The sequence below is a fragment of the Myodes glareolus genome, chromosome 4, assembly GCF_982192425.1.
Source record: "Myodes glareolus chromosome 4, mMyoGla1.1, whole genome shotgun sequence".
In the NCBI taxonomy this organism is placed as follows: domain Eukaryota; kingdom Metazoa; phylum Chordata; class Mammalia; order Rodentia; family Cricetidae; genus Myodes; species Myodes glareolus.
This window is the reverse complement of record NC_142029.1, coordinates 26,971,506-26,990,302: the sequence shown is the minus strand read 5'-3', so window position 1 is coordinate 26,990,302 and position 18,797 is coordinate 26,971,506. Positions and strand designations below refer to the sequence as shown.

The window sequence follows — 18,797 nt, the reverse complement described above, 5'->3', positions numbered from 1 at the left end:
TATCCTATTTTACATTTCCTGAAGCAGTAAAGGTGTCACTGAGAATGGAAAGGGGCCTTGGAGGAAAACATTTTAAAGAGTGTAATGGAAGGCAACCTAGAGAAACAGAAACTGGTTGTACCTCAAGATCTGCACAACATCAAGCCAGCAAAACCCAACAGGGATGGGCAGGGCACCATGAAGTTCTGCCCATCACTGAGAAACTTCAGCAACTGATGGCTATGGGGGAGGGAGAGGAGTCAGTTTTCAGCAGAGATGTGGCCACTACAGGCTACCCACAGTCCAGTAGATGGTCCCATACCCATGCACACCAGTAGCACTAAGTGAACTCATGGGGGGGGGGTGAGAGCAAGAGAAGGGATGGGAGGGAAAAGGGGTGAGGAGTAATTGGAATGGAGGAAATGGGGGAATGGATGTAATCAAAACATATATGTATGTATGAAATGTCCAAGAAGAAAAAGCTAGGATTACTAAGAGTATCTTAGATTCCTTCTTGATACAAACATCTAGGCTACAATGAAAGAAATCAGTTCATGGTAAGACGAGCATAAAATTATGTTTGAGCCTTAGTAGCATAATGAAACAAAAGAAAGTTAATCTAGAGTAAAATTCATTTTTTTTAAAAAAGAACTGAACTTAGATACTTAAGAAAACCACTAAGCAATGCTGAGTCTGATGGCACATGCTTGCAAACCCAGGTCTGGGGAAAGACTAAGAAAGGAAGACTGGGAATTCAAGGATAGCCTCAGCTATAATGTTTAAGGTCAAGCTGGGCTGTACAAGAACATGTTTCAAACAGTCAACAACAACAACAACAACAAAGCCTCAGAGTTGTAAGACTGAAGTCAATCACAAATCTTCCCACACATACTAGTGTCTTACCCACCCACTCTATGAAGTGTGTTCCCAAGCTACTACGGCAAGAAATTACCTGTTCACTGTAGTGTCTAACAACACTCCACATGAGCTGATCTCTCTTGTAAAACTGATAGCGGATCTCATAATAAGCAAGTCTGAGGGAGACAAGGGAAAGAGTGAAGGCTCCTACAATGACAGTCTGAGAAACTTGCAGTAGCAGTTAATTTCAGTAACATTTAATTCATACTTGCTATCTTAATATTGTGGTAACAACATTTTTACAAAACCAGTAGTTCTCATGTAAGATTTTTATAAATATATAAAGAAGAAAACAGTTTTAAAAAGTCAACCACAGGGCTGTAAATATAGAACAGTGTTAGAGTGTTTGTCTTGCATGTGTGAGTCCCTGGTTCTTTAGTAGGGAATGCATGCACACACACGCACACATACACCTACACACACACACCCAAAAGTAACAATAAAACGGCAAAATGACATGGTAAATTTTTAAGCTTTTTCTTACTGCTTCCCTTTTATGGTTCTTTATTTCCTTCTCTATGCAACCACAAAACTTAAAACATTCTGTATATCACTTTTAAACTCAACATTATGAATTGTGTTTATATTTTTTAAATGGTTTTTTCAAAATTTCCATAAGCATTTGAATATGTGTGTAGCATTCCATCATACAACAGAGTCACAGAGAACAATCCCTGCTTTTAGACAAGTCCAAGGTTGTTATAATAAAGGATGTTGCCAGGTACACAGTAGGGATACCTCTTTGGTTGCAATTCAGGATCATTTAATAATTAAACCCCCACCACCACACACACCCAAAATAACTAAGTGGTAGACAAGAAAAACCCTGAAGGCATCTATGTGTGTATATCTGCATATGTGAGAATATGATATATGTATGTATACACATATAAGTTTCCATTCATAAAACTAACATTTTAAAAAGTACCCATTTCTAAAATTCACCCTCTCTAGCATTAATTATTCATGTTCCGAACTCTTCATTCATTTATATGTATGTCTGATAGTAATGGTAGCCATCTCGCCATCTCTAATACCTGCCTGCCACTTCCATTTTCTTTCCGGGATGCCTCCACACAGTCTGTGGCTGCTCTGCCCCTGACTCTCGCGATCATGTTTAACCCTGAGATGAGAGCCATCACCCTGTCCTATCTGCCATCCTATTCCACAGCTTGGTTTTGAGAAAAGTGTCGCTTGGGGTTGTTGCTTTCTTTTCGGCTGTGGAGAGTAAATTCAACGGTTTGCCACTCCCTTCTTCCCCATGCCCCCAGCACCAACACACACACACACACACACACACACACACACAAACACACACGTTCTACCACAGTCAAACGTATCTTGTATTTTCCACTGGGATTTTCTCACTGCTAAAAGAAAAAAAAAAACCAAACCAAAAACCAAAAACCAAACCAAAACAAAACCTTTACTCGGAGATTTGATAACAGCTTCTTTTACTTCTGTGTTTATGAGTGTGTGAATGCTTGGGGGATGCCCCTGTGAACCTGGGTACACATGCAAGTATGTATACAAGCACACAGGGGCCAGAAGTCAACCTTGCACACTATCACAAGGGACTGTCTGCCATTTTTTTTTTTGACAGGCTCTCACACTGGTCTGGAAACAGCCAGGTACACAGCCAAGTACACAGACTAGACTGCTGCCGAATGAGAACCAGCACCCACCTGCCTCCACCTTCACTGCAAGTGCACACCACCACACCTGGATTTTGTGTGGGTTCTGGGGATCGAACTCAGGTCTCATGCACTTCACCAGCTGAGATTTCTCCCCAGTCCTTAACTTTTCAAGTCTTTCAGTTTGAATTTTATATCTTTCTCCTCATTTTCTCTGAAACTTAGCACACATGTGAGATGTGCTTTTTCTCTCGGGTAACTAACTGCTTCTGTCAATACCACTGTGCGCCATTCCATTCAGTAGAAGCTGTGGAGTGCAATTGGAGCTGGCAAGCACACATAGCCTCCTCCTGAGTGCAGTGACGGGTTCTTACTATACTTTGCTACATTCCACACTGGAATCCCCCCACCCCGCTACGTGTTTCTAAATAAAACTCAATGCTAACACACAGTCAATTTGTAATATACACTTCAGAGTAATTTAGTTTTTATGAAATATTCATGAGTAAACAAAGATATAACTTGAGTGTAACTAGACACAGACCACACTCTTCAAGTCATGAGCAGGAAGACCCAACCATTCTCTAGGCTAACACTGCACTAATGGGTAGCACTGATACTATCCTGAAGAACCTTGGGTAGGAGTGGTTCCCAACATGCACTAACAAGGGTCTTACTTGAATATGAGGTCATCCACATCAGTCAGAGTGGCACCTATGCTTTTCAACAGCAGGTTCACAGAATGAATTGCAATCATTTCCTGTTTCTCTTTGTCTGATTCCTCACCTCCGGAACCCAAAGACAGACTCAAATGCAACTGAAAAAAAATAACATTCAATACATGAGAAGCTCAAAGCTGTGTAGACACAGGAACTAGATCTTCCGGCACCACCAAAGGTGCCCTGGAGAAGCCTCCTACAGCCTATTTACATACAACAGAACAGACACAGTGTAGGCCATTTGATTCTTGCTGGTTTTTCCATAAAATATAAATTAGTCTGATCTAAGATTAAAATTCCATTCCTAAAGTGAGTAAACACCTCTGTATCTAGATGAAGAAGACCAGAATCCTTTGCAAAATGTTATCACTGCCTAAGAGTAAAACAGGCTGAATGGTACCCAAGCAATCCACCAGGTAAAACAATGGCTAAGCATCTATTTCTATCTAAACAAGGTGAATAATTTATGATAACAATTATAACATTAATCCCAACAATAACTGACCTTCACTTGTTAATTGGAATGAAACTATATTCAATCTATTACATAACTATATAATCTATTACATAAAGTGATTACACAAAGTGATTTTAAACTTAAAACTCTGGAAATGCCTGATATCTCCAAACTAGTACATAACAGCGTAGAATACCAACTCTGTTTTATGCATGCTGCTAGCTGAACAAACTGGTGACTATGACCGGCTCTATAGTGCTGTGGACAGTTCCTGAGAATGCAAAGGATCATCAACATTGTAAAGCATTACTTAATTGTAAATCTGGACCATTACACAAGTTCAGTGTTTAATAGTTGACTGCATAAGTGAATTTACTAAGAAGTCATCTTCCCCACACGAGCTGAAAAGAACAACCAAAGGGAGACAGGAAATGGGTTCGCAGAGTACAGTCAGGGAAGTAGAAGGTAATTCAATTTTCCACTCCCTTAGGTCCAATCGCATTTGGGGTGGGGCGAAAGCACCATGTCAACAGCATAATACCCACTTCAGCGTTTTCACATGCCAGCGAGAGTGCCCATCACAGCTCTGCTTAGAAAGTGGTAGTTGCCTCAAAATGCAGCCAAAACATTAAACACTGGTGAGCACTCCACACTTAATTAAGAAACGCCACTGTCAGCTTCTTCCCTGCGTACAGGGGTCATTAATTCAACTCCAGAGAACACGCTCCAGTGGTACCTCTGTGGGAATTATGGCTGCACAGATGTCACAGAGGACTCCCTTAATTATCACCTTTAGTCAAATGAAACCCCATCAAATACCTGATGTAACAAATGAAGGTATACCGGTATATAGACCCTTCAAAAGTTCTGAGGCAATCACACCCATCGTCTAATAACAAACCTTAACAGGAGATATATGAAAATGTTCGAAGAAACTCAGGATCGACATATCAGTCATGGAAGACTCCATTAACTCTGTGTTGAGAGCATCAATATCTTGTTGGATTAACTTTGTCTGAAAAAAAAATTCCCAACAGTTAATTTTTTTCTCACTATAAGGATTAGCTCGAAAATGGCTAATTTAATTTTTTATTTCATTTTATGTTTGGCTCAAGAAATAAAAATTGTTACCCGCTTCCTTTCAGTTTCAGGGGCAGTTGTTGGGGTAAACAGTGCAATCACAGCTCCAAGGAACCCCTGATCAACTTTTAAAGCCATTTCCTGGATGAGAACCATAAAATACCTATGGAGAAATACATATAATGCTTTAAGTTAGGAGTAGTCGGGCACATGTTCGAGTCCAGCGCTCAGAAGGCAAGGGCAGATGGATCTCTGTGAGGTGGAGGACAACCAGGGCTGCGTGCTGAGACCCCGTCTCAAAAAAAAAAAAATTCTAACCATGGTCATTACTGATTTTTTTCCACCCAAGAGCTACAGTAAATTCTAAGTTCTTCTTTGTGTCTTAACATTATGCTAATAAAATTAAAGTCTCACAGTGTGGAAAGACACAGCTGAGGGCGGACTGCTGCATCAGCACTTTCCACAGCCCACATGGATCATGTCACGGGAGACAATAAATGAGAGACAGCACCTACCGCCTGTTCTTCAAGTTCTAGGCGCCTGCCTAGAACACAGCTCACAGATCTGTCCTTCACCACTCTGTATCCTAACTCGAATGAGAGATGGCTAAAGGAATTCTGAATTTTAAAATGTGTGCAGACTACTTTAAAATATATTTAAGTATTAAGAAACTCAAACAATTTCTTAATTAACAGCCTCAAACCGGATCAATATATTCATTGGGAAAAGAATTTCTGTACAGGAGCCACCCTCAAATGGACAAACAACAAAAGGACAACAAAATTTATTCTCCAAATGGATCCTCGCTGTAATTCCTGGATCAGGACAAGGCTCTACTCACTTGAACTGTAAGACCTGACTGTACTCGTTGAACCTTGTGATCACACTCATGTCGATGAACGGTTTGGGCTCTAAAAGAAACACAACATACAGGAACAAAGTCAACCTTTCCACGAGCCAAACTGGTATCTTCTAGGGTTTTTATGGAAAGTATGTCTGTAGTTCTCTCTCTCCTTTTTTTTTTTTTTTTACCTGAATCTAAAGCAATGGATTTGGGAGGAGCCACAGGATGAAATACCACTGGGAACATTGTGCCTGGTAACTGATTGTCAACCTGGAAGCACAAAACATTTGATCAGGTTAGAGTAAGTCAAACATAAACCTCAGCTTCAGAGATGGTAATTAGGCACCTGTACACACAGGAGGTGCCATGAGCAGCTTCACTACATGTAAAACGCTACGGGGGCCAGCGAGGCCATGCTTTCATTGGAAAGATGAAATGCAACCCTCATAGCTGCATTGACCCTGACCTTGATAGCACACTGAGCCATCGAGGCAGATGGAGGTACTTTGGAATATGAGATTCTGACTCTGTGGGCACAAATAAAATGAAAGTAGGAAGTGAATACAAAATTAGAGAAGGTGGAAAGATAAAAAAGAAACCTAAATAAAACTTGGTGGAGGTGGAGAGATACTAAAGGGAGGGTGGGGGAGAAGAGAGGGAGGATGGAGAGAGGACTAGCAAGAAATCACCTCCAAACATGGTTCAAATAAGCTTACTGAACCAAGAAATCACCTCAAACATGCCATAAAGAAGCCCATTAATTTAGGTTCTCATAACAAACTGGAAGGAACATTTAAGAACAACATAATAGTGTAAGAAAACACCCTTGAAAGGCCAATGGTCAGACTGACAGTCTCAATAACATGCAATGCTTTCGACTGGGATGGTGAGGAGCTGAATCCACAGGCTGTGTGAGAATAGGGGAAAACACACACACACACACACACACACACACACGTGCACACAAATTAATACTAATAATAATACATAAAATGAAAATTTACTTTTACAACTTTACTGCCCGGGGCCTCATGCACACCTACTCTGCTCAAGGTGCCCCCTTGATTATTGAGATAATTAATAATATTATTATTAATAACAATTTAACACAAATTAGAGCTCTCTAAGAATAAATTAATTCTAATTTCCATGTTGGCTTAAGTGATCACAGAGATCTACTTAGCTGAGGGTGATGTTACCTGGAGCCAGTATAACCGGGCCCTTAAGCTTCTCTGGTGAGGAGATTGCTTAAACTCAACCTGAATCCCTGATAAGAAGTCCCGTTTAATAGGGCACCGGATAGGAAGCCGCATTTCCATCGGAACTTTGTCAAAATTGACCTGTAAGAAACAAAAGACGAGTTGGCATCACCCAGCAGCTACTTAGCAGCATTTAAGACAGATTCACTCATGATGTTGCATAAGCAGGACACAGTCATCTCTCTGTCTCACCAAGGGAGCTTGCTTTATTCTGTTTCCGTTGTTTTCCTTTGAAGCCAGGTCTCACTCTACAGCCTAGGCTGTCCTCAAACTCACAGCAATCCTCCTGCTTCAGCCTCTCAAGTTCTGACACTACATACACAAGCTACCACGCCCAACCAGAAGAGCTCTTCGGGTCACCTGTGCCCATGGCCTCTGGGGTAGAAGAATCACTTTCCTAATACTTACTAGGGAACTAGGAATTCCAAATGCTTTAAATTATAGAAACTGTGCTTAAAAGGCTTTACAGTAAAAATCAATAATAATAGAGAATTCCAGATAATTTTCTATAGGTTCAATTTATTTTTATATTATGTTTATGAGCGTTTTGCCTGCATGTGTTATGTGTATGTACCACAGCACAAAGTGCCTACGGAGGCCAGAAGAACCAATCACATCCCCTGGAACTGGAGTTAATGGAGGTTGTCAGCTGCCACTGGATGATGGGAATTGAACCTCAGTCCTCTGCAAGAGTAGCCAGTGATCGTAACTGCTGGGCCATCTCTCCAGCCCAATCCCAGGCAATCCTTAGCAAAAAGGTTTTATAAAGGAGCTGAGTTTGTTTTTGTATAACCTAACGGCATAAAATTTTCATCTAGCCCATAAACACTGATGGGTGTGGGAAGAGCACATGACTGGGGGTTTTGCCCTAAGATGGCAAAGATGAGAACAGTCAAAGTTCAGGCTTGCAGTGGAATAGTCTAGAAATGCAGGGAAGCTTCTGGAGACATGGTGCAGCAAAGAGGACTTCGTGTTTTTGCTCTGGGTGACCCATGCAGAGCACACCTTTATTTGTGGGGACTTATCCACATCCAAACATCACTCTCATGGGATGAAATAATACAGCAAAGTCTATGTATGTTTTTCAGCAATGAAAATGTGGTGATATTTTGTTTGTGATCTAACAAATAAAGCTTGAAGCTGAGAGAGATGACAGTGTGGAGCTAAGCCACTAGTTAGCCACAGAAGTCAGAGAGTGGTGGCCACACCCTTAATCCCAGCACAAGCAGAAGCAGAAGCAGACAGATTTGAGTTCAAGGCCACCCTGGGCTATAGAAGATTTTGATTCAGTATAAAAGAGCCAGGTGGTGCTGGCTCACACTTTTAATACCAGTACTTGTAAGTCACACGCCTTTAATCCCAGCACTAGGAAGGTGAAAAATATAAGGCAGAAGGAGATAGGAATTCAGAGCAGTCAGTCTGAGGATTCGTAGAGACAGGATCTTGTCCCCTTCGGTCTGAGGATTCAGTAGAGGTAAAAGACCTCCTTAGTGGCTGGCTTGTTTACTTCTTTGATCTTTCAGCATTTATCCTGATATTTGACTCCAGGTTTCTATTATTAAGACCAATTAGAATTCGTGCTACATGAAATATGTAACATCACAAACTGCATTCATCAAAGTGCAAGTGTTACTCAGAATGTGAGAAACTGTTTCCACAGTCATAATAGCTCCATAAGCTTACTGAAAACAAGTTCCATGGAACTGACCAGCAAGTAGAACACGTGCTAAAGAAAGAAGAAATCCAGAACTAAATAGTTTCATAACTATGTTTTGATTAAGTACATTAACAATCTTCCTAATAAATACAGGTTTATTTACGTTTAAGTTAGTTTCTGTACATAGGGCATTAAAAGTTTACTTACTCCAGGTACCATTACCTAGAACCAAAGGACCTACAAAACTGTAAAACCACAAACTATAAAGTCAGAAAACAACACTTTGGTATACCTCAAAATTGCTATCCAGTTTAATCCAGCCACGGTCTTGTGAAACAAGATGCTTCTGATAGGACTGTTCCAGTGACATTATCTGCTTCTGGCTAAAGGGCTTCCATTTCTGCTTCGGTTTCATCTCCCAAACAACACCTGAACTAAAATAATTCACAAATAAAACTAAATTGTAAGTATATATTTTCATGGGATTGTTACTGAAATTTGTATTTATCTAGTCATCAATTTCTCATGAAAACTATATTGATATGAGAGATAATTTTAAAACAGCAAATTTCGCCTGCACAAAAAGATGCACGAAGAACAAGGGGAGGTGAAAATATCTTTCATGGCAACAATCAAGCAACTGACTGCTACTGTTTATTTTTTTCACAGGGCCACATACAGAAATTATATGTTGACAATGTCAAGTAAAGAAAAAAACCTTCATATAATTTAAAATATAAAAATAACTAAACATACTTTTTTTAAAAAGCATAAATCTATAAAATACTCTTGTGGAGATGTCAACATCTTACATAATTATTGTTCCTAATTATCCAAATCAAGTGCAAGTGATCAATTGTTCAAATAGATTTTTAAAAGTACTTATTGTTTATTTATGTGACTGTGTGTGTGTGTGCCTGTGCACAGTGCCCACAGAGGCCAGAAGAGGGCACCAGATCTCTGGAACAGGAGTTAGAGGCTTTTGTGAGTCACCCAACATAGATGCAGGAAGTCTACTCTGGTTTATTTACAAGAGTTAAGCACTCTTAACCTCTGATCCATCTCTCCAGCCCCATATCCATGCTGATTTGTAACACACATCTTACCAATCATTTCACAGTTACTTCCAAGTCCTGACATCAATCTATAAGAACATTACAATTACTTTACTCTTTATTTATTACCTGGCAGGGATTTATAAAATTCTAATAAATTCCTGTGCTGATATTTGCCTTTTAGTCTATCAATACATTGCAGATAATCACTTGCAATGAAAGACTACAAGGAAGTTCCTCAACTGGGCAGGTGAATTTTGAAATGTAGACATTTCTTTCGCATATATGTTGAAGGTTTGAAAAAAATTGTCTCTGCAAATGAAGGTTTGTGATATAAAATCTGTCCTCTCCAAACACATGGGAACTGGAGACTCTAACTTCAGACAGACTGATGTGGCTTATGATTTAAACATTGCCTGCCTTAAAATAAGCTTATGACAACACAAATTTTACATAGACGCACTATTTGGCTTTCTAGTGGTCAATTAAAAGTCATATGGAAACAGTCACTTCCTTAGCAAAAGATGGTTTCCAGTTCCAGTTAGAGCACAAGAGTAGTAGAGAAGGGTAGCTCTTTCCCGTTAGGAAGATTTTACTCTTGACCCAGAATTGAAAGAGTTCAGTGAGAGGCTCCCACTGCTAAGCCCTCCAACTGCTGTGCAGTAAGACACAGGACAGTGAACTTCTATCACCATCAAAACATCACAGAACCCATGTGGTTAGTGTGACAACATACAACAGACTGAAGTACTTCCTACATATCTGCTGACATATAATATAAAGAACAGAGGGCATGAAATGCTTTGCAGTTCAAAGTTTTATGAACTTGTCCAACTAAGATTCTGTTCCCAGTTGTAATGCATTTCAGACTTCAGCTCAGTCAAGCAGAATTTGTCTTTCTCCTGTTTGAAAATATTCTGTTACCTACACTTAAAAGCTGATCAGTCATTGTAGGCTCTGCAATGACTTCTCAGGTGCACAATGACTGAATGCAAAGACCATGTGCTGACTCCTCAAAGCCAGGGAGCCACCTGTGACTGGTCTTTTATACCTGACTGGTGGTGTTCAGAATGTCCTCAACTCCTTATACAACTGTCCTCACTTAAATGCTAATAGCCTTAAGTAAGTTCTCATCTCTGCACACATTCTTTAGCTGCTGCAACCAGACGGACTCAACCAGCCCATGGCTGACGACAAAGGGCATTCCTTGCTACACTTGACAAATGAGTTCCCCAGAAGCTGACTTTGGCTATAGCCCCATTCATGCTTGTCTTTGTGAAAATGTGTGCTGTGGAGAGACGTTCTGTATCAAAAGTTTCTAATTTTTCCAGCTGCTGTTCACTTGCAAACATGCTTAGTTTGGAAGTATCAATGTACTCTATCTCCTTCTGGTACAGCTATAATGGCATTACACAATAAATTAATTTTGTCGAAGATAATGCTCACTCTGCTATGCCCTAAAAGAGGTACATTCAAAATCCATTCTTCTCATTTTTATATAATGGGTATTCAGTAGTAAGAATAAATAAATTAAGCAATATAGCAAGACAATGTTCACTGTGATCTGAGCGCACAGAGCAACAATGAGACTGCAGCTACACATGGGAGACAATAAACAGGGATGTGTTTGCAAAAGACACTTAGTCATATCATCTCACTTCTTATAAAATATTATTTGGGGTTTGAAATTGAAAGCTATTCATAAACAGGTAGTAGGTAGATGTGACTTATAATTTGTACTTTGCTGAGGTATATTAAAGAACGTTGTTCTTAAATATGAATCTACAACATTTTAATTTACTTAGCTTACTGATACCTAGTCATTGATAATGATACCTATGTGTTACATAAATCCAACAGCTTCCCTGATAAAAACCAAGAAACTTGGGAAAACCTCCTCACGGATGGGAGGCATCTACATGGATTGTTTCATTGTGGAAAACTGTTCTCTAAATAAGACCTTCACCAAACTCAGTGTGATCAGAGGAAACAAGTGTTTTCTTGGCAGAATCAGAACCAGAGGAAATAAGTGGTTGCAAAAGTTCTAAACAACTAGCCATAAAAGACTCCAGAGCAGAGTGCTCTCAGGTCGCAATAAGCCTGGCCTCTCCCCTCTTACATGCTGGCAGGCACCCTACTGACCTGGGAAAGAGAGTTTAACATAGAGGCTCTAACATTTCACAGGGCCACCTGCAGCTACTGGTACCCACACATCCCCTTCCCACACCCTCCAGCCTGCCTTTTAGAATATAAACGCAATTAGCTGCTGCTCATGCTGGGAAACCTGCCCCCTTCCTCAGAGTTCTGTAACAAGGGACCCAAACTCTGCCACATGGGCCTGACTCCCCTTCAGAGTCCTAAAATGCTGTCTTGGATGCTGGGCCTAAACTCTCCCAGGAGTGTGCCCTCACTATTCTGTTGTCCGTAAACGTTTAAACCTTTCATTGAATATATGTCTATATGAATAATGTTTAAGCTTTTCACAATGAACAATAAATTTTCCTGCAGTAATCTTTGAAGATTCCAGAAAGAAGATGGGGCCCACAACAACAATTCCACCTGGTTGATATGATGTCATTATGCTGACAGCACCACTTTAAGATCGGTTTTGGGTTACAAACTGCTCAATATGATTCCAACTTTGGCAGCTGAGATGATGCACCTTCTTACAACATTCTGGCCAGAACTTCAAGTAAGAACTTCAGAAAAACTCTACTGACTACTCAGAGACTATCTGCAGTTATACCAGACAGTAATCTTGAAGCTTCACCATCATTTTAGTTTTTACAGGATCCCACAGAAATAACACTGCCCCCATGACAACTGGAAGTAATTCTAGAAATGGCGTCCCCTCTTCCAATAAAGTTTGTTCTCAGGGTTAGGGACATCTATTAGGGGTTAGTTATAAGTGGTATATGGTTGGGGGTGGAAATGAAGTGAGTTCAGGGATCTCTTTTGATAAAGAAAAAAAAGGGGATTGGATGGGATGGGATAATCAATAGATTAGATTATTACTTGTAAGCTATTATTTATAGATAATTTACATTGGTATAGATTCTTGTATACTGACAAATTCAAATTATATTTGTTATATTGAATATGCTACTATTGCTGTTTACAATATTTGTGTACCTATGTAAAGTTATTGTGCCATATTGTATGTATGTCTCTGAAAATGGTCTGTAAGTTACCCTAGGCCTTAGCCAAAGTTGTTTGCCCCAAGTTGCAAATGAGACTTTGGGTGATTGCAGGTAGTCCGTTGTCTCTGTCATTTCTTGCACCTTTTGGAAGTTGCTTGATTGCATTTTGTTTACTCAAATAGTATTATTTCCCTTCTCAGGTCTTTGATGGGGCTGAAGACTAGATCAGTCATAGTAACTTTCCTCTCATGACTTAGCCAAGTCACATCAAATATAAGACTTAGACTCTTAGGATAGGATAACTATTGAAAATTTTAGCATATATTTCTTGTTTAATGTTGTTTGTGTTGGTTGTAATTCTAATTTTTATGTATGTTTTTGCCTCTTCTTTTCCATGGATAATACTTGATATTTATTCTTATTGTATATAGTTTTGCTTTGTTTTTTAAAGATTTTATTTATTATGTATACAACATTCTGCCTCCATGTATGCCTGCATGCCAGAAGAGGGCGCCAGATCTCATTACAGATGGTTATCTGGTTGCTGAGAATTGAACTCAGGACCTATGAAAGACCTTAACCAATGAGCCATCTCTCCAGCCCTTGTATATAGTTTTGTATTAGGTTTAGATCTCTCTTATTTAGACAAAATGGGGAGGTGCTGTGGGAACTCCTTCAGCTAATAGTCTTAAAGATACCAGCCCACTTTGGGCATGGTCTCATGTATTATAAATGCAGATGAAAAGCATGCACAGGTCTCTTTGCTGCTGGATTCGGTTCCAGTTCCTAGCACACACAGAGGACTGTGGATCACCACTCTCTGTGAGTTTATTCCCAGATAAATAACCTTTGTTATACTCCATTCTGGGCTATTGTAGAACTCTGTAGTACGCCAACAAATCCTCAACAATGCATCTCACTGTCCTTGAACTTCACATCCCAAACCTTTCAAATACATATCATAGTACATACTGCTTCCCTTATGAACCTTTTCCTAACTTATTTCTAGTTGTCTCTCCCAGGGCATGCCAGATTCTCCAAATTCCACTGTACAAAATGAATTATTTCCACTGCAGATGCAGGTACTATTTTTAGTTTTTCACAATGTTTTTGTAACTCGTTTTTTAAGACAAGAAAGGAGAAAGGGAGGGAGGAAGGATGGGAGGAAGGACTTCCTTCCCTGACAACTGACAGGAATACTGTGAAGGTACAGATATATCTGAGCCCTCTGTGTCTCTGGGCCTCTCAGCTGACAGTCCAAAGAGTTATTAGTAAATATGTCACACTGAGAACAAGAATCTGTTTATAGTCTCACTAACTAGGTATTATGGACTCTGGGCCTTTTAAAAATTCCTGACATCTTATTTCCCTTTGTATATATATACCTGGTGATTCCAATGTATGAGACTTCCTGCTTTATTTCATTGTTAACCAGAGAAAGCCCAAGGCTGTGGAGAGACAAGGTTACTTCGTGATCAGCCTGTTCCATTTCTTCTGCCTGGAGTGCTTTGGAAACCAAAGCAACATCATCCGTAAAAAGGAGAACCCTCTGGCGCCCGTCGAGGAAGGACACCCAATGGATCTGGATGTTTGCATCGTATGGAAACTGTCCACACTCATCCTGGAGAAAGAAAGACTTCGAGTTAAACTAGAATGGAGTTTTCAAACTTAAAACTGAATTTGACAACTGGGATGGATTAGAAAAGCCTAAAAAGAATGACTACAAAATAGAAAAATCCAGTCATTAAATTGACATAAACCAGCATTTATATAAAAATAATAGTAACACTTACCAGGTCTAGAGATAAGCCTCAGTGGAGAAAGCAGAGTTCTGCAAACAAGATCTAAAGTTTTGAGCTCTAGAACCCATTTAAAAGCTAGGTGGGAAAGGTGGTTGCCTATAATCCCAGCACTTGGGAGGCAGAGGCAGAGGATTCTGGGGCAGGCTGGCAACTGAGACTAACCTCATTAAATGACCCTGTCTTGATAAAGTGGGAAAAGATTGAGAAAGACCCCAGAAATCAATTTCAGGGTTCTACATGCATAAGCACATTCACTTACACACTCACTACATGTGCCAACACCCATATGAACGTATACATACATGCACAGAACACACATACACAAAACCATCAATTTTTTTTCCCCCTATTATCAGCAGAGTAGTGCCTTGGTCTGAGTTCCTAACTAGGGCTGACAGGGCACTGAGCAGGGCACTGAGCACCCTTTACTGGCACCAGTGCTGTCTCCACACTGGAGAATAGTTCCTGCAAGGAGGCCCCTAAAAGGTCATCATAAGGAGCTGTGGGGATGACCCCTAAGTTGTAGTAGAAATCCCAGGATGTTTGAGATGCCGGAACCATGGGACATCTTCAAGTACAGAGGGCAGCTGCTTCACAGAGAGGGGCTGTCTGTTATCAGCAGCAGAGCTGGCAGGGTGTCACAGCTCTCTGGGCCTCGGATAATTCCTCTACAGGCCCCAGATGTTGAACATGAAAATGCAGAATTTCACCTTCGTCCTGCCGGGTTCCCTTATTTAGATATGATCATTCATGCTTTGCCCTCATCCCCACCCTTTAGACATGGAATATTTACTATAAGCCACTGTATGTTGGAAATATGTAGCTTCTTCATGACTGTCCAGGGGTGGGGATGAGGTCACAGTTAAGAGACAGCCTGAGTCTCAGAAGAGACTGTACTTATACTTCTGAATAGTGTTAGGGCTGTTAAAGACCAGAGGGACTTGTGAAGGCAGACTGAATGCATTTTACATTATTAAATGCTCACAGGAGGGAGTCAAGGGATGGAAGGCCAATATGTAAAAGTTGGTTGGGTATCGGGTGTCAAGTCGATTGGGTGAGCCTTTGATTATTTTTATCAAGTCAATTTGATAGGCTCTAGAATCATGTTGGAGACAATCTCTGGACATATCTGTGAAGGGTTTTCTACATAAATCTAATAGAGGTGGGTAGATGAGCCTAAATGTGCACAGCACCCTTCCAGAAGTTATAGTCCTAGACTGAATAAAAAGGACAAACAAACTGAGCACCAGCGTTTCTCTCCCTGCTCCCTCACGTCAGATGTACTGTGACCAGCTGCTTCACCTTCCCTGGCCTGAGGGACTGTGTTCCCATGAATTACAAAGGCACAAACAAGCCCTTTCCTCGATAAAGATGCCTTGCCAAAACGTCATCATAGCAACCGGAAAAACAACCAATACAAATTATTTGCAATATAAAGCACATAACTTTCTACAAACATTTTAATTCACTTTCAACCCGTGAAGACAGCACTTCCATAACAAATGGTACCTTTAAGAGATCATGCTCTCCAACGTTTGATGCATAGCTCCATGTGAGCTTCCTGGTGCCAGTGGGATCTGCCCAAGCAAAGAGTCGGGTTTCTCTTGGCAGCAATACAAATTCCTCCTGTGAGCCACTGAAATGATTGACAGGGGGAAGATCAGCACACCCTGGCCTTGAGAAACCGCAAAGGTCTTAGGAGCTTGTTTAGTAATAAAATACAGATCAACCCCAAATAAGGGCACTAATATCTTCCACAACTAAGAGTTCTGAAGTCTGGGCAGACAGAATATGGCAGCACAGCACTACTTCTAACTTCAACACCTTCAGAGTTGAGCCGGGAAGGAACACACCAGAGGAACCCATGAAGGCAAACACACTGGTCTACCTAAGTCCCTCTATGAAATGCTGTGAACAGTCAACATCACCCATGGCAGAACTTAATTCAGTTTCTAAGTTTAAAGTTTTTAATCAAATGCAAAAGCTTAGCAATAATAAGTACCATAGGACAAAAAGGAAACAAGAGTCCATCCATTCCTATTCAAAGAGTAGTCTGAGAACCAGCAGCTAAACAAACTAAACTGTAAAGTGCTGAACCTTATCAACATTAACCCATTAGAAATCAGAACAAGATCCCCAAAGAGCTTGAAGGGGCCGACTAAAGTTGAAGACCTATAGGTTTATAGAGTGCAAACACATCTCAGTGGAGATAAAAGCAAACCAATTGGATTTCTGTCCTAATTTGTGCTTCAGTGTTTCTCCCCGCATTCATATCATGAAAATTAAGAATAGTAAATACAAGGACTGGAGAGATGGCTCTGTGGTTAAGAACACTGGTTTCTCTTCCAGAGGAGTGGGATTCAGTCTCCAGCACCCACATGGTGGCTCATAACTGTTTACAATTCTAGTCCCAGGGGGTCAGATGCCCTCTTCTGGATCCACAGGAACTACACAATACAGTACTGACATAAACGCAGGCAAAACACTCATACACATAAAATAAATAAATAAATAAAATCTAAAACAGGAAAACAGAAATCTTAAGTGAATTTGAACATGCATGCATATTTATTTACATGTGTTGCATAGCTGAAAATCTTTAGATATCTCTCCTCAACCCCTTCCTCTCTTATCCTTCCCTCCCTCCTTCCTTATTTTCTCCCCTCCCCTCTGTTGTATTTATTAAGCTCATGGTTTTATAGGCCAGGCAAGTGCTCTATCACTGAGCTATATCCCTGGTCCTTTTTTCATGCATTATTTTGAGACAGGATCTCACCAAGTCACCTGGGCTGGGTTTAAATTTGTGATCTTTTTGCCTTAACTTCCTAAATAGCTAAAATTACAGACCTGAGTGAGCCATAGGCTTGGTTTAAACTATTTTCACATCATTAAATAATGACATTATCCAAATGATAACATTCCAAGAACAAGAATAATAAGATTCCTATTACCCCTGGCATAGACACAGCATCACAACTCACATCTCCCTTAACCTTTACTGACCCTACGTCAAACTAGAGATGCATTTACAGGGAGAGGTTCACTTACCATTACCAGGTTACAAAGGGAGGGATAATGTTTAATAAAAAAACTTCACAGTCATTTGTATGCATTTTGAAATTTCTAAAACCCCAAAGGTTTTCTTATGTTTTCTGTCACGACATTTGGTAAAAAGATATATTTCAACCAACTGAGGCCTTTAAGAGCATCTCTTTCTCCCAGGTTAACATGGTACATGCAAATTCTGCTGTAGGTATGTAAATGTTTCGGTGAATGAATACTGGGTTAAGACTTGCCAGCATATCAGGAATAAACACTACATGCTCCTTAAAGTTTGAAGACATCTGGGATGTGAAACTCCACCATTTTCCAGAAGGGACCATGGTCCAATGACAGCAAAAAATCGAGTTTCTCACACAGCCTTTTCTCATACCTCTGTTTATATGTGAGGACATCCCACTGTGTGTGGTTCATTATCAGGGCAGGTGCGGATCCCTCGTGGTAATTAGAGAAGGTTATGACAGTTGAGTGTTGAGCAGTGTTTATATCCACCAAGATACCTCCATTCTGTCTCGGGGAAAAAAGCACATTCAATGTACTAGCTGGATCTCAGTTACACATGAACCGCTACACAGTTCAATCAGCTGTATAAACACACTGCTTCCTTTCTGCAGTTCTTACTGCTTCTGATTCTTACAAACATATGTTGGCATTAAATATGCACACAGTAGGCCTACAAATCATTACTGATCTCTACAGCACAGCTTACAGAAACATGTCCAAGCAAGTTTTAAAAGTCAAAGACACGGTGTCTTACAATATGAAGACTTACCAACTCTTCCAAGCTCAATAGAGTGCCATTGTCTTGTTGGTTGTAGAAGAACGGCTTGGAGGATCCCTCATAGCCCACCACTCTCACACATAGCTTGCCGGATAAATTTTCAGGCCAAAACGGAATGCACTGAAAACACAAGTAGAACGCCAGCTTTGACACTGTGCGGTAACCCAGGATGCTGCCTTGCTAGGCACACTGGGTAACCAAGTTTTCAGGTCTAAATCGGAGTAAAATGCCATCACAATTGTTTAAATTCCTTTCTGCTTCATAATGAAAGCACTGATAAGCTGGGGGGGGTACACTCAGAAGCTGAAAAAGGAAGGTTCCAAGTTTAAGGGCAGCCTTGGTTATAATTTAATAGCAAGAACCTATTAAAAACAAAACACTATTGATATAATTATGCAACCAAAAGGCATTC

General features: G+C 40.3%; 1 protein-coding gene across 3 annotated transcripts in view; it reads right to left on the bottom strand.

Annotated features, from left to right (window-relative positions):
- The window catches only part of Vps13c (vacuolar protein sorting 13 homolog C), a 162,382-nt gene that overhangs the window by 20,396 nt on the left and 123,189 nt on the right, over positions 1-18,797 (bottom strand). For all 3 annotated transcript variants that reach the window (XM_087905351.1, XM_085689278.2, XM_087905352.1), the window contains 12 exons: positions 18,377-18,505; positions 17,978-18,111; positions 16,054-16,180; positions 14,128-14,363; positions 8,840-8,981; positions 6,831-6,971; positions 5,820-5,901; positions 5,629-5,698; positions 4,839-4,950; positions 4,609-4,722; positions 3,209-3,348; positions 932-1,013 (listed from right to left, as the gene is read on the bottom strand). In XM_087905351.1, the coding sequence (XP_087761477.1) occupies positions 932-1,013; positions 3,209-3,348; positions 4,609-4,722; positions 4,839-4,950; positions 5,629-5,698; positions 5,820-5,901; positions 6,831-6,971; positions 8,840-8,981; positions 14,128-14,363; positions 16,054-16,180; positions 17,978-18,111; positions 18,377-18,505 (1,509 nt within the window). The remainder of the gene's footprint in view (positions 1-931; positions 1,014-3,208; positions 3,349-4,608; positions 4,723-4,838; positions 4,951-5,628; positions 5,699-5,819; positions 5,902-6,830; positions 6,972-8,839; positions 8,982-14,127; positions 14,364-16,053; positions 16,181-17,977; positions 18,112-18,376; positions 18,506-18,797) is intronic.